We start from the raw sequence: 15,491 nt of genomic DNA on the forward strand, positions 1-15,491 counted from the left end.
AAATTGGTAGGGATTGTGTGAAGTTTATTTTACAGTTACAGAGGGTATGTTGGGTAATGTCTTCCATCAGTAGACAGAATGGTATAGATTCAGGTAGAGTATATTAAATCATTTAGATTAGTCATTTTAAGTTAATTTAGAGAAAGATAAAACCCCGGGTTTTCTTAATGCCTTGTTGGTTTGGTGGTTTGATTAAAGCATTTGACTATGTAATAACCTTTATTTTTGTAAATGAGCTGGGAAAGATGTCCTGTTCAGTTCTCATTTTAAATGTTCATGCAAAATAGGAGACTGATTAACACCAGTCATTTGTCACTAGCCTTATATTTTAACTTATTATAATTAGAATATAATCAGAATTAAAACATTACGTGTACTGTGCACGACACATTGTGGCAAAGTTTACACATCTATTTGCCACCCCTGAATCACCCCAGCAAAAACAAAAATCCTATAACAGCCTCCTGAGTTATACAAAGACTGGAAAACCTTACGGCATCACCACACAGAGATTTTCTCTGGAATCCGTTCTGCATTCATGGGAATATGTATGTTCAGGACATTCGTGGACCTCTTAGAAAATTACACATCGACCTTCTACTGCTTTAACTGGAGTTCCCAAATTGCCGGTGGTGCATGTTTCCATTATAGGTGCATGGGTGGGACATGGCATGTCTTTCCTCCCCCAGTCAAAAGACATATCATCCAGTCATTCATCCATCTAGGAACCTCTGTAGTCCAAATAGGAACCATGGACCTCCGATCAACATGTCCACATGCACATTCACTACGGGCAAATTGGGAACTCCAGTTAGCCTAATCTGCATATTTTTGGACTGTGTGAGAAACTGGACTACCTGGAGAAAACACACCAAGTGCAGGGTAAATATGCAAACTCAGACCTCGAGGCAGGAATTGTACCCGGACCCTGGAGATACCACTACACCACTGTACCACCTAAAAATGTGCAGATTGAAAACTGTGTGTGTGCTTGTGTGCCCTGCGATGGATTGGCACAACATTCAGGGTGTGTCCCACCTTATGCCCCGAGTCTAATGATATAGGCTTCAGGCATCACACCAACCTGAACAGGATAACTGGTGTAGTAAGGAATTTACCGTTTCTTTCGTAACATCTTTTACTAACAGCTGATAGTTTACAGACTTTTTCCTTCGCATTTTTCCCTCTCTACTTAGTGTATCATTTGTTTTTCATGTGTATACATTGTATTGTTAGCGCTCATAATTATTGGCATCTTATGCAGTCTTGTCTACTGTATTCTTATGTATTGCATAAAAGTTATACAAACATATACCAGCTACATAGTATGAATAACACCAAAGACATGACTTGACTTGAAATTGAGAATCATTTATCAGCTCGTAAACACGTTTTTACCCTAAAATTAAAGGACAACTTGAAGGAAGCATTAACTACGTCATAACGCGCAGGCGCACAAGCCTCCATCCTTCGTCAGGGAGCCTAAAGTAACCGGATTGCGCATGCGCTTGTTTCCTCTCTTCACCTCCCTGCGCTGAGCTTCACCATGGCGAACGTTGCTGACACAAAATTATACGACATTCTCGGGGTTTCTCCTTCAGCATCTGAAAACGAGCTCAAAAAGGTAAATTCACGTGTTAGAAATCGTCTTCACTCGAGGAACGGTTCTTTTTAATCATTTTTCCGACTCCGACGTGAGGATATCGGTATCAGGAAGGACGGATTAGCCGATTAGCTAGGTAACTTGCGCGAGACGGGGTGTGTTCCAAATTACCGTGCACTTCTTGTTGAAGTGCCCTCGATAAGCTCTGGCTGTATATTGACTTGTGTGCACTTTATAGTAGTTTTTATGATGGTTTAGGATGCGGTCTTTGATTTAACGCCGTACATGGATGAAACGAGGCCTAGTAAAGCTTGCCGGCACCTCGGAATATTCTAAAAACACTTTTTATAACCTATTTTGATTTAATATCTCGGGGTATTTGTGCTTTCTTCTTTAACAAATGATAAAATTTGTCAGGTGTATTTGTGACGTTTCTTGTTGGCTATCTAGCATTATCGTGATTAGCATAGCCGTGCTAAAGCCGGCCTGGCTAACTAGCCAGCTAACTAGGCCTGATTTCGTTGTCTTTTTTTCCTTTCTTTTTCATATAATGCGGTTATGACAAACAATTTAATAAACTTCACATTAAGCCTCACAAGGCGTGGTTACGGGTTTAAAATATACAACTAGCCATCAAGCGCAACTTGTTGTTGGTTAACTAGCAGTTTATTAGGCTAACTCGCTGAGTAAAGCTAACAAAAGTTGTTCACTGTGACACAGTTGGTTACGCAATTTAAAGCTACCATGACGCTAACCGGGTATAATATATGTAAATCTACATATTTTCGTTTTTCCGCATTATTATTAAGCGCGCAGATTTCACACGTCACTATGATTTTATTAACCAGTCAGCTACCTCACGTGGTGGTTAAACCGGTAACTGTAGTTAAACCTAGCTGTAGATGGCGTTGTGCCAATGTGTCTAATTTTTTTTTAAATGAAGGAAATCCGCCGGTGACGTCATCTAATATTGGGGGATAAATTCATGAAAACGCAGTAATCATTTGCGTCATCGTGCTGTGATAAGAGGTTAGGTTTTTGTTAAGAAATTCTAATAAAATCTTAAAATTTGGACATTTTTAAAAGACAGTGAGTTGTAGTCCTGATATTGCACGCAGTTTATATACTTAACAAAAAATTGGATTTAATATAAAATTAACGATGTGGTGGTGATGAGTCAGGGAACAGACATGCAGGAAATGGTTTCAGAAAGAACCACTCGCTTTTATTACTGTTAACAAACTGTGTGATCGATGATTGTTGGGGATTGTGGATTTACACTGGTGGTGAGTCATGTGAACCTCGTTTTTAACTTATATAACCAGCAACTTTGATGTGAACTGCAAAAGTCTGTTATAACTTTCCAACCATTAACATTAAAACCACCCAGGTTTTAGGTTCGTCTTGTTCCACAGGGACATCCCTGACTTCACAAGATTTGTGGTCCCTGACACTAGGGAGTTAGTGGTGGATCCTTTTGACTGCTGAATGCTGCGTCCGTATATCCATGTTGTTTGTCCAGTGTGTCCCATGGATGCTTGGTTGGATTCGGATCAGTGGAGTCTGTGAGCCGTTTTAGTGCCTTGGGCTTTTTGGCTCCTGGATCCCGTGCACGGTAGGCTAGGTCTGGGCAGTTAATCAAACCAACATGAAAAAAATTCTGTAATTGACATAGGCAAGATTTGTTTCGTTTTTGATTCTTTTAAGATTTTCTCCAAGGTGAGTAGTCACATGATTTTGCTCTGTCTATTCGTCATTAAAGCAACATGGAGGAGAACTCTTGTTCATATTTACATTACCAACCTTGCCTGTGATCTATTTGGGGGGGCACTCATTCATTAATTATAATCAAGGTACTGTACAGTGTTCAATTAATCCTGATATTGATTGTCATATTGCCGAGAAGTACGGTGGGTTATTTAGTGCCTGTCTGCTATATGCAGGGTTGTCTGCTTTGCAAGGTTTGTGTTGCATTGGAATTTCTGTGCATTGGGTCTGGTAATATGGGCCTTGGGTGCCCATGATCATGTGTTTACTGATCTATAGTTGGTCAGTGTTGGTAAATTCACCTGGCCGTGGTTAATGATATGGCTGTTCGGTGTATATCGGGTTCAGGACACTTGCTGAAGTTTACTTCTATAAAATCTCACTAGGTTTATTTTAATATTTATAGGTTACTGAAGACCTCGCAAAATGAGTTTATTCATTAGTAAGTTCCTACATGAGGGACTAATTTGCAAAACTATTAAACTGTCCTATAGATATAGGCCTAATTACCCAAGTATATGTTCAGATGGTTTATCAAACACTAATTCTTAAAGGGAAAAGAATAGAAATTGTGGTGGATGGTTGAATGGGTTTGCTTCTGTGGAGAGTTACTGATAAATAATAGTAGTAAGTCCTAAGTGATTAAGAGTTTTGTAATGTAATACACGTTGCTTTTGTGGGGGACCTTTCCCCCCCCCCCCTCCATTCCATTTTTTTATACGTTGCTAACTTACCTCTCATTGGTAATAGAGTTCCCTCACTGGAGGTGTTTGTTTAACCATTTGTAATGTGCTTATGTTTTCAGGCCTACCGCAAATTAGCAAAGGAATATCACCCTGACAAGAACCCAAATGCTGGAGACAAGGTAAAGATTTATAAACAAGCCATGCTGATTTTTGGATGTGGAATGCAACACTGATCAGTTTTTATACGTAATGAAACAAGGGTTTTGAAGATTTAACCAGAAGTTTCAGACTGTGCTAGTTTTTCTTAGATCTGAAAAAAAAATACTTTATAGACACACTGTAATGAAATAAATCTGCAAATATTTAAGATTGTTAAATAGATTGTTGCTCCGTAATAACTAACCAAATGAAGTTGTATGTAACAATGTTTTACTCAGGGTTCAGAAATTGGTTTAAATGAAAATTAACTTGATCTGAATGATTGACTTGTAAAATGAAATCATATTGGTGCTTAGAGATGACAAGGTAAGAATAAAGGAGCTGTGCAATGACCTTTTATTTTGTTTTCCCGTTCAGTTCAAAGAGATCAGCTTTGCGTACGAAGTGCTGACTAACCCAGAAAAGAAGGAGCTGTATGACCGCTATGGAGAGCAAGGCCTGCGAGAAGGAGGCGGAGGAGGACCCGGCATGGACGACATCTTCTCTCACATTTTTGGCGGTGGCCTCTTCGGCTTCATGGGCGGTCAGGGGCGCAGCCGGAACGGTGGCAGGCGGAGAGGGGAGGACATGGTGCACCCTCTCAAGTAAGTCACTCTGTTTTAAGCAGTGAAGCGATGCGTGGTAATGGATAGTGTTACCTGGTTTTATTTCTAGTTCTGAACTGGTTTGTAACTGTGTAAAACTTTTCCCTGTCTATAGGGTATCACTTGAAGACCTGTACAATGGAAAAACAACCAAATTACAACTGAGCAAGAACGTCCTTTGTAGCACTTGTAATGGGTAAGGATTGAGAAATGTTTATAAAATGTAATCAACGTTATAAATTGTCCCAAAAAATCTGTTTGTTTTTAGATATTGTTTACTTGGTGCTTTAATCTAATAAAGATGGATGAGTATAAAATAAAAGTGTAATTTTACCAAGCTTCTTTGTCCTGAAGATGCTGAAAAACTTAAGTCTTTGTGAACAAGCCTTTAGGTCACCATCATGCATCAGAACAAGCGCATAAATGTAAACCTTGTGATTTGTATTTGGCAGGCTGTGTAGATGTGCCACAGTAAGGCCGGTGGAAAACATTTGTTCTGTGTTTTTTCAGGCAGGGAGGAAAGACTGGCGCAGTACAGAAGTGCACAACCTGCAGGGGGCGTGGTATGCGCATCATGATCAGACAGCTGGCCCCTGGCATGGTCCAACAGATGCAGTCCGTGTGCACTGACTGCAACGGTGAAGGTTAGTGCGTCGATAGATATGAAGACTTACTATTTATAGTTCTTTCAGCCATCGTTCATTAGTGATTCTAGGACTGCACGATTGTTGCTTTAAAAAAAATAATTTAAATCACAAAATGATTACGATTCTCACACAATTCTCATTTTTGCTAATGACATTGTTATTGCACTCAAGTAAAAAAAAAAAATGGTTGCAACTCTTGCATAACAGACATTTATTTTAAAAGCAAGAGTGAATAACCTAAAAGCTGTTGAAAATAAATAGACTAATAAATGAACCTGTGCTTTTTGGACACTCGGCCAACAACTACAATACTTCATTGCATGTTTTAATGTATATCTTTATTATTTTTAGCAGCATGAGGCAAATATTGCGGTGTTTGTTAGGTAGTTTGAATTTAAATACACAGTTTACAGTATAGACTTTATTGTCAAAAGTATATACAAATTGCTAAAATCAAAAATGGAAGAAAACGAAGTGGTTTAACAAGCAGAACATTGAGAGAAGCCAATCAGAATCTGAATTAATAGTGAATGTGACTGATATAGTATCTGGGTTTCTTCTCAAATAAATAAGGGAACACTCGGATACTGTGTGATCTGAACACACAGAAATACGTGCAAGAGAATCACAGTCTTTTAGAAACATGATTACAAGTGTGACTTGAACATGATTTTATTTATTTATTTTTTCTATTTCTTTTTCTCTTTTATTAATTGTGCAGCTTTGAGCATGCCAACCCAGTAAACGTGTATATATAAGATAAGCACTGTGTGTGTTTTGTAGGTGAGGTGATCAGTGAGAGGGACCGCTGTAAAAAGTGTGAGGGGAAGAAAGTAGTGAAGGAGGTAAAGATCCTGGAAGTGCATGTTGACAAAGGTATGAAACACGGACAGAAGATCACCTTTGGAGGCGAAGCAGATCAGGCACCTGGGGTGGAGCCGGGAGACATAGTCCTCGTCCTGCAGGAGAAGGAGCATGAGGTACGCTGCTCATCCACACCCCCATATAGAGCAGTATCTCTTTAACACACAATTACAAGGTCAGGGTGCAGAACACAGTGTCTTCATGGAGCAGGTTTGGGGAACAGGGGCGTTGGTTATAGGTTTGGGCCTTTTTATTTCAATGAAGGGAGATTTCATGGTGGTGATTGGGTCCACATATTCTTGTCATTGGAGCCTGTCAACATGGCTTTGTTGAATGGCTGTAAGCTGAGACCAAATACAAACAGACCGCTAACTGTGGTTGTGAGTGATGTCAACACAGTTTGCAGTGATGGAGTGTCATGACCATGCTGTTTTCCGGATCTCTCACAGCACTGTTTTCTGCTTTCACACACGCACACTCATTTATAAATGAAAGCGTTTGTTTTTCCTACATGTAACATTTACACTGTTAAAGTACTTGGAGGATTTTCTGAAATTAGGATTATTCACCATCAGGATGGTCATTTATCATCATGCTCCCGAAATGATCCATTGAATCCAGTAATGCCAACTAATTTCTCACACGCACACATACAATATACCAGACTTTGGACATTTTACACATTCACTTACACACTGAAAATATTGTATATAATTTTAAATATTGGTATCTGGTGCACTGCAGTACTTCTGCGATTTGTTTGTTGTGGACTGCCTGTACTTTTTATTTTGTGTAGCACTTTAGATGTGGGAGGTAACAGGGTGCATGTACCTTGTTACTGTACCTAAGTACATATTACATGTCTCCTTTTTGGGGGGTAGTTTTATTAGAGGTTACTTTTTGTTTTTACTCTACTCTGTACTTTTACATTTCTGCATAGCATTAGCTAACCACATTGTGTACTATTTGAAGCAGGAATTTCGCAACCTACTGTCTTATGTGCAGTTGTGTGACTTGCCTTTCCTTTGAGTCATGTCTAATAACATCAGGTGTGTGATCAGAAGCAAGGCTGGTTGCTGTCAGCAATTAAAAAAAGCACATTTACAATCAGGAAGTAGTGAGGAAGAGATGAAAGGCTGCTTTACAAGCCCTATTCCTTTCAAAGTTGAAGGCGAGTCCTTCTGGACTTTTACTCAAGCACACAAGTAAATGGAGGACTTATACTTGTAGTATTTGACCTCTGGAATCTGGTATTTGTGTACTTTTCCCATCTCTGGTTAGATGGAGAGTGTAACCTGTAGATACAGGTTCAGTGGCAACGGTTTGTTTTTAATCCCACAAGTTTTTTTTTCTTTCCGTCTTGAAAGTTTGTTAGTTGTCTTAAAAGCCTTTGTGTTCATGTCATATCCAGGTCTAGAAGGTTCCGAAGCTCTCCCTACAGAATAGCCTGACAGATCATGCTGACTGACGCGAGCTTTCATGGAAACCGTGAAACACACCTTCCCTCTGTTTATATCTAAAGACTTAAGGGGATGTGCTATTTTAGTGTAGTCTTGACTAGAGTGGTCTGTCACCGAGGCAAATATTTGTGGGTTCTGCTTGGCCCACTCACCCACATGTTCTGTCCTCTTTTCATCAAAGTTGAAGTTTTTAACTGTTAGACTGATTGTAAGTGTGTGTGATGTATGTGTGTGTAGTTTGTTAATTACATAGAGTAATTTGAGATTTGCATTTAAAGTCTGCCATACCATGTAATCATGTTTTTCTGTCTTTTTCTAGACGTTTAAGAGAGACATACACGACCTCTGCATGACCCACAAGATCGGCCTGGTCGAAGCACTTTGTGGTTTTCAGTTTGTCCTAAAACATCTGGACGGGAGACAGCTTGTGGTTAAATATCCAGCTGGCAAAGTCATCGAGCCTGGTGAGTGACAGGACGTGCAGAATACTCTTCGGCTGTGGTGTGGTTTTTTTTTTTTTTTTTTTTTTTTTTTTTTTTTTTTTGTTTGTTTTTTTGGGTCCAAAGAGATGATACCTGTGTCTGTTGCAGGTTCCGTCAGAGTCGTAAGAGGTGAGGGAATGCCACATTATCGTAACCCCTTCGAGAAAGGAGACCTCTTCATCAAGTTTGAAGTTCAATTCCCAGAGAACAACTGGATCAGCCCAGAGAAACTGTTGGTGAGTTGTAGTGGTGTACGATCACAAGTCTAAAGGGGTGAAGTAAATATTCAAACATGTTTATTCTTAAACAGCGTATTTGAGTGCCCAGGACTTTGTTTTTAACCTGACGTATTATGTAGGAATGCTCTTCTCACACACCACCAGCATTGAGGAGACGGAGAAGAATTTTTTTGTCCCATTATTCAAAACTATACTTAGGTTTTTTTTTTTTTTTTTTTTTTTTTAAATACCATGTAAATTAGGACAAATGCTTATTTTAGATTATCCTAGTGACTTATGGCTGGGAAGTTAATCAAAACTCGCATTCAGAATTTTTTTCTTGTTAGCTCTGGTAATACTTTCTACAGTCTTTGTGTGTGGTGTCACAGTCCCTGACATAGAAGTAACATGGAGGAGAATTGGAGCGTATTTACAGTACACACCATGTCCGTGAACTATGAGAACCAGGGATGGGCGTAGCTCAGGGTTAAGGCTGACTGTGCTTTGGAAAGTCCCAGGTTTAAATCTCAGCACCACATAGTTGCCACAGTTAGGGCCCGTCCCCAACAGTTTATACATACAGACTGTCGTAAGGCATGCTGTGCGATAGGACCTCAATGATTTATTAAACATTTTACCTTAAGCCTTTCCTTACAGAAATCTTAGTTTCGTACACTGGGGTGAAATTGACCTACAACAGGAGACCATAAAAAGCCACAATGAGACCGGTGTCTCCAACCTTTTAAATGTTCTGGAAAATTCCTTATTTGGGTTCCTTCCTAACTTTTATCTAATGAAGTCTTCAAGTTGTATCTAAAGAAAATCTTGTTGCTGTCATATTACAATCTTTGAATTTGTGTTCCCATGACATCATTTCCAAAATGGTCATGTGTCTGATAAGAGGAACCTTTTATTAATCCTGAATGAAATGGGAGTTCTTCAGCAGCTCAGACTAAAACATGTACTCAAAGGAGGGGGGAACAACCGAAAAAAGGGATAAAATCAACAAAGTACACTTGTAGTATGTGTGTATGTATGTATGTGTGTGTGTGTATATATATATATATATATATATATATATATATATATATATGTGTATATGTATATATATACACACTTGTACGGGGGGTAGTATTGAAGACAATATTGTGTGTAAGATTGTTCAGCTGCTGTGAGAATGTGTGTATATGGTGAGATTTACTTTTCGTCAGCAACAAGGTCAACAACCTCCCATAACGTTCCTTAGAACTTATTACATTTTTTTACAGAAAGTTTTATATTTAATAACCTTTCATATTTTATATTTAATGTGTTCTGACTGTGTTTCTTAAGTAAAACAAATAAAACGTGTCCTATAGGGCTTTGAACTTTAAAATTTTTAGGGAAAATGCCATGTGATGTCTTAACAAATGTGTTCCATTTGCTCTGTTTGTTCTGTGTGATGTCCCTTATAATAATAATTCTTAAAAGAGAAATGCTTTTATGTGTTCCGCATGTCTTGGCTGATGATAAACTGCTGAAAGCTAACAATGAACAAACATTTATTAAAAAGTTTCTGTGGATCAGATGCGAATAATTTTCTCACCATTTGGTTAAATGTCTCCGAGCTAAACGGCTATAAACCGAAAGGTTTTGTTTATGGGGTGGAGTAGAATGGTTAATTAAACCCTGATCATCTCTTCGCCTGCAGGAACTGGAGGATCTGCTGCCCTCGCGCTCCAAGGCTCCCGTGATCTCCGGCGACACTGAGGAAGTAGACCTGCAGGAATTTGACAGCAGCCAGAGCACGTCCGGCAGCCATCGGCGCGAAGCCTACAACGACAGCTCCGACGAAGAGGGTAGCCATCACGGCCCGGGGGTGCAGTGCGCCCATCAGTAAGCATGACCGTCCCAACCTGTCTGGATGCAGAGAAGGAAAAGTTTTCTAGTTGCACATCATCAGATCAACAAAAGTGTGTCTTTTTTTTTTGTTTGTTTGTTTACCATCTGATTGGGGGTTGCCTTAAACAGCGAATAAGCTGCTTTCCCCAGTGAACGCACACATGAGCCTCTATCTCCTCCCCCTTTCCCCTCTGGCACCGCCCCTTTTAGTTTCCCATACAGGCAACCTCATATCAGATGGAGAGGAGGGGAAAAAGGTAATTTCTCTTTTACTTGGTGTGTAACTTGCATTTTTGTTGTTGTTACTGTTTATGATGCTGCTGTCAGCATAGTGTTTAAAGTTAATTTAAAACTAATCCATGCAGTTCTGGGCTTGGACATGAGCCTCTTTATTTGTAAAGTGTGTGTATGTATGGGTGGGGAGAGAGTAAAAGAGAAACAGCCTTTGTCAAACATCTTCTGGACATTATATTAAGCAACACATTTTTAGGTTGGTTTGTATGTATTTGTGCTTGATTGATTTTTACCACTTTATAGATTTTTACTTTTTTTTTCTTTACTGTTATATTTTAAGGAATTGGAAGAAACCAGAATCTACAGCATTGTGTATAAAATTAAAGTGTTTGTCATTAAGCTTCAGAAGCTGCAGTTATGATCTAGTTTAAATAAAGTCTTCACTTGCCTGTATCTGTCTTCAGCCCAGATGCATGCTGGGAAAGCACTGAAACATCAAATTAAAAAAAATAAAAATAATTAAAAATCGTATAATGAAACAACTGGGTGGAAAGCAGATGTAGGTGTGTACCGTACCTTCTGTGGAAAAAAGTTTATGAAGTTGTTAAATAAAAAAAAATTATCTCTCAGTTGTCTATTCATTCTTTTGGGACGTGGTGTTTGTGAGAGAAGCAAAACTTCTTTAGAAGTTTGTGTGTGCATGGTTTAATTTAAGATTAAATTTACTTTTTTGCCATTTCAGGTTCTTGAAATAAATTAAGTCAGTCCTACATTTATAATGTGTAATTTGTCAATTCAGAACAAAGGAGGAATGTTGCAGCTTTTTCCGAGCAACATCATCCCTATAGTGCCATAATTGTAATAAACGTGAGACAAAATGGTGAATCTTGTGCTGGCAGGAAAATGACCGGTGATTACAGGATAGAGAACATCATGTTGGATTCTGTTCATTAAAGAAAATAGGGCAATTTAAGTGATTGTCTGCATCATCCTGAAGTCAGAACCTTCTGCTTTCCCCATACACGTCTCAATCCTACATTGCCAATCTCAACCACTCAGTTTATTCTACCTCAGAATGACTTGCCCCTTTACATTTCTATACACCACTCAGTCCATCATGTTAAGACTGGACAACTGAAATCTAGTTTTTGGCAGATGCATGTTAATTATATATTTTTCACATTGTTATAATTCCTTCGCTGGCTTGCTGTAGCTGCAATCATTTCCTAGAATAGTAGTGTGGTGGTAAATTGTGACCTTGCACCTCCGGGGTCACTGGCTCCTGTGCTTCCCCAATGAGCAATTATAAAGAGTAATTGTGTAAATGTTTCTAGGCAAAAATAGCCCAGCACAAATATTAATTTTTCAAGTCTGCTGCTTGAGGTTTTTTGATCTGTGTCAGATGGTACTGTGCTATACTGAAGGATGATTACAACCATTGCACAAGTATCAATAAAAGCCATTTAACAATTAACATTAAGTTTAGACACTGCAATAGGTGTACTGTCGATCCTTCTTTTTTTAATTCACTCCTACCTGTCCATCATGTGATATGGGGCAACCCATTCTTACACAATGCTTGAAGGTTGTCAGAATGTGTAGGTTTGGATTAACCACAAGTTCTCAATGGCAGGACACAGGACAAACAATTGGAAAGGGGGTTTATTAGAGAAAATAAGTTTATCCCAAACCTCCGCAGTCCAATCCATGTACCTTTTGCAGTATAATCAGTCGGTCCCTGACACCTTTTCCTGGAAAGAAGTGGTGGAAGAAACTTCTCCCCGATGTAGAAACACCTGAATTACTAACAGTCTTCCAATACTGAGTAAAAGATCTACCTCATCCTTTACTTAATTTAATTAAAATACAAATTCGATGTGGTTATTTTGCTCTTTTAAAACAGGACAATTGTCTCCTCTGGTGAACGAGTGGTGAGAGCTTTTTAAATTCCTTCATTTGTTTGAGGGATTTGCACTGCCAAAAAAGCCTGTTATACCGATGTTACAGAACTTGGGTCGAACACCTATACCTTTGAGTCCTCATGTGTCATTTATTTAATCAACTGGGCATTTCCCCCATACACAAAGTACACCAGGAAAAAAAAAAGTTAAATATTTATTAAGTTAGAATATTAAACACAAACAAGTATTACATTTAAAGACACACTACTGAGTATTATTTAGCTTGACCTTGTTGCACAGGTACTCCATCAAATCCTTAAAAAAAAAATAATAATAAAAAATTGGTTAATTTAGAAACATTTAACTACTTCACCATCACTCACTCTCTCACTCACACACACACACCTCACCTTGATCTTTTGCATCTGGCACAAAGCCAAATCATCCAGAAGTTCGAGTTTGACTTCATCTTTATTCACTTCTGACAGAAACAGGGTCTGGCAGGGAAACAAACCAAATGCTTTAGAAACTGCGTTCTTATTTTCAGGGCCAAACCTCCACAGCGATCACGCTCACCTCTCCACGAGCCGTGGTGATCGTGGCTGTAGCAACTCCTGAGAGATCATCGCTCAGTGACCGACTTGGTAGTCTGTAGAAAAAGAAAAAAACATTCACGAGACATACCCTCACTGTGGGGTTCAGTATTTGTCAATGTGTGCCTTACCTCATGTTACTCCCTAGCAGGAGAGCTTGGTCACTCAGCTTTAAGAGACGGCTTTGTGTTCTTTTGGAATTGACTGTTGAAACAGATCTGCAAAAGAAACCATCAACCTTAAGGCATTAAACAGCCAGAAATACAATTCCTCTAATGTAAACCTGATTTAATAATAGTGGTGTTCAATGCTGCAGTTCAAAATGTATCCAACAGGTGGAGACAATGTCAAGTTTAAACCAGTTATGGCACAAGTAACCACAAAAAGTCAAACAATTATATACATGATATAAATTATACAGCATGTACACATTATATACATTATACAAATTAAATGCCTATGTATGGAAATGGATAGTGTAAAAACATACTGCCTACATGGTTTAAATAAATCAACTCAAACTTAAATCACTTTGCTAATCCTCAGTACACCAGTCAGAGTCACTTGACAACAATAAGGTTATATTTCATAAGGCCTGTAAAGGTGTCCCTTTTTTTTCTTCTTTTCTGACTTTAGTACTTTAACCTTATACCCCTGTATTTGTGTATGCTGTACCTCCATTAGATGTGATGCAGTGACACACCCATGGACAGATTCATGTTTGAAATTATCCTTGATTGACAGCTAAAGCATTACACAAAAATCTTCCTGGTAGTTAATCTACAGTACAGTACGCTCTCTCTGACTACAGCCTGTGCAAGACGAACGCTGTGGACGCTACCTCAGATTCCCAGTGCTGTTACTCTGCTGCATTTTCTTCTTGGGCCTTTTCTGTAGCATATTTAAAAGAGAAACAATGTACAGTTAGAAGCAATTATAAAAGGTAAAGTGACTGTACATAGATTCCTTAATGTGAAGCATTTGTACCTTATCATCCACTTTTACTGGCCCGGTGGATCTCTGTCCCGCTGCCGGAGTCGTGGCACTCACCTTACCTTAAGGACAGCATGCACAGAATTAGAAAACAGAATGAAATGAGATTCCCCCACCTTCCCCCATCTGGACATTTTGAAACTCCTAGTGCATGATTATAGCCCTCATCATGATCATTTTGTTTTAAACCAATTAAACAGCACTGTGGGTAACACAGCAATAATGAACCAAACCAGGTACTGATAACTTTTGTAGATGCCACACTTTGTTGTGTAATTTTTTTTTTTATTTATTATTTTTTTTTTTTAACATGTCTTCTATTAAGGTTATATGCATGTTCCCAATGGCATGTTATGGGACAGGTCACCTTTTTTGCTGGGCTTCCTGCTCAGAGGCTTGCTGATTTCTGGAGACACAGACTGAAGTGTAAAAAAACAAACAAAAAAAAAAAACAAACAAAAAAACATTATAGTTAGAAAAAAGTGCAGTTATACCAACTGACCACAAGATGGTGACATTTCACACCAAACTCACCCCAATAGCCATTGTAACTTCCCCCACAGATGTTTCCTGAGCTGAAACAGATTTAGGAGATTTATAAACTATACATCTCTTTATCCCTTTTTTTCTACAGAGAGGTATTTAATTACTTTTAGCCTACCGCTTATTATATCTTTAATCAATGTAGTATGAAGAGACTGAGGCAGTTTCATCATCTCTATTTTTACCGCTCGGTCCAGCGTTGCCATTAATTTGTCCAGTTTGGCCTCCATTTCATTTATCCGTTCCTGTGCTGTTACAAACCAGACATTCAGATATAAGACACACAGGCGTTTGCTTATCATAAATATGATGTTATATATATATATATATATATATATATATATATATATATATATATATATATATACACTGTAGGGGGAAAACAACCTTCTTTCTCAAACTGCTGAATAAACAAAGCTTTCCTTTTCCTGAGTTTATCAGCTGCTTGGTCTCTCTGGAGACCATCAGAGCTTTGACTTCCTTTACGAGTTCTTCTGGCAGCCATGTTCTCGAAATCACACCTCAGCACCAAACCCGGCTTTAAACTCGTCATTAGTGAAGGTGATTAACAACAGGTGCAGGATCAATCAGACAGGGGGGAGGGGGGGTGTAAGGCTGGGGGGGGGGGGGGTGTAAGGGGTGGGGGGCTTTTGAGGTTTCAGGTTCTTAGATCTTCAAAAGTTCATTGTAATAGAATAAAAAATATTGTTAATTTGAGATTCTAGGTAATAAAAAATATTCTAAATTTAAAAAAGGATCTGCTGAACTTTGTGTGTAAATTGTGTAGATTCTTACAGTGTAAAACAAACTCTGCTG

General features: G+C 38.7%; 2 protein-coding genes across 2 annotated transcripts; one reads left to right on the forward strand and one right to left on the reverse strand.

Annotated features, from left to right (window-relative positions):
- The first annotated feature begins 1,486 nt into the window (after positions 1-1,486).
- Positions 1,487-11,271, forward strand: dnaja2a (DnaJ heat shock protein family (Hsp40) member A2a). Its single transcript, XM_053492609.1, has 9 exons — positions 1,487-1,624; positions 4,176-4,235; positions 4,633-4,859; positions 4,975-5,055; positions 5,370-5,503; positions 6,290-6,486; positions 8,150-8,294; positions 8,421-8,548; positions 10,221-11,271. Exons 1-9 carry the CDS (start codon positions 1,547-1,549, stop codon positions 10,407-10,409), a joined length of 1,239 nt encoding a protein of 412 aa, XP_053348584.1. The 5' UTR covers positions 1,487-1,546; the 3' UTR covers positions 10,410-11,271.
- A 1,476-nt stretch (positions 11,272-12,747) lies between these two features.
- cdca9 (cell division cycle associated 9) lies at positions 12,748-15,195 on the reverse strand. The gene is made up of 10 exons (XM_053493144.1): positions 15,063-15,195; positions 14,794-14,925; positions 14,667-14,707; positions 14,500-14,551; positions 14,127-14,194; positions 13,981-14,030; positions 13,271-13,357; positions 13,123-13,195; positions 12,957-13,043; positions 12,748-12,861 (listed from the first exon to the last, which is right to left on the reverse strand). The coding sequence occupies exons 1-10, from the start codon at positions 15,178-15,180 to the stop codon at positions 12,811-12,813; spliced, it is 759 nt and encodes a 252-aa protein (XP_053349119.1). The 5' UTR covers positions 15,181-15,195; the 3' UTR covers positions 12,748-12,810.
- Positions 15,196-15,491: the final 296 nt, after the last annotated feature.

Source organism: Clarias gariepinus, chromosome 3, assembly GCF_024256425.1.
Source record: "Clarias gariepinus isolate MV-2021 ecotype Netherlands chromosome 3, CGAR_prim_01v2, whole genome shotgun sequence".
Taxonomy (NCBI): domain Eukaryota; kingdom Metazoa; phylum Chordata; class Actinopteri; order Siluriformes; family Clariidae; genus Clarias; species Clarias gariepinus.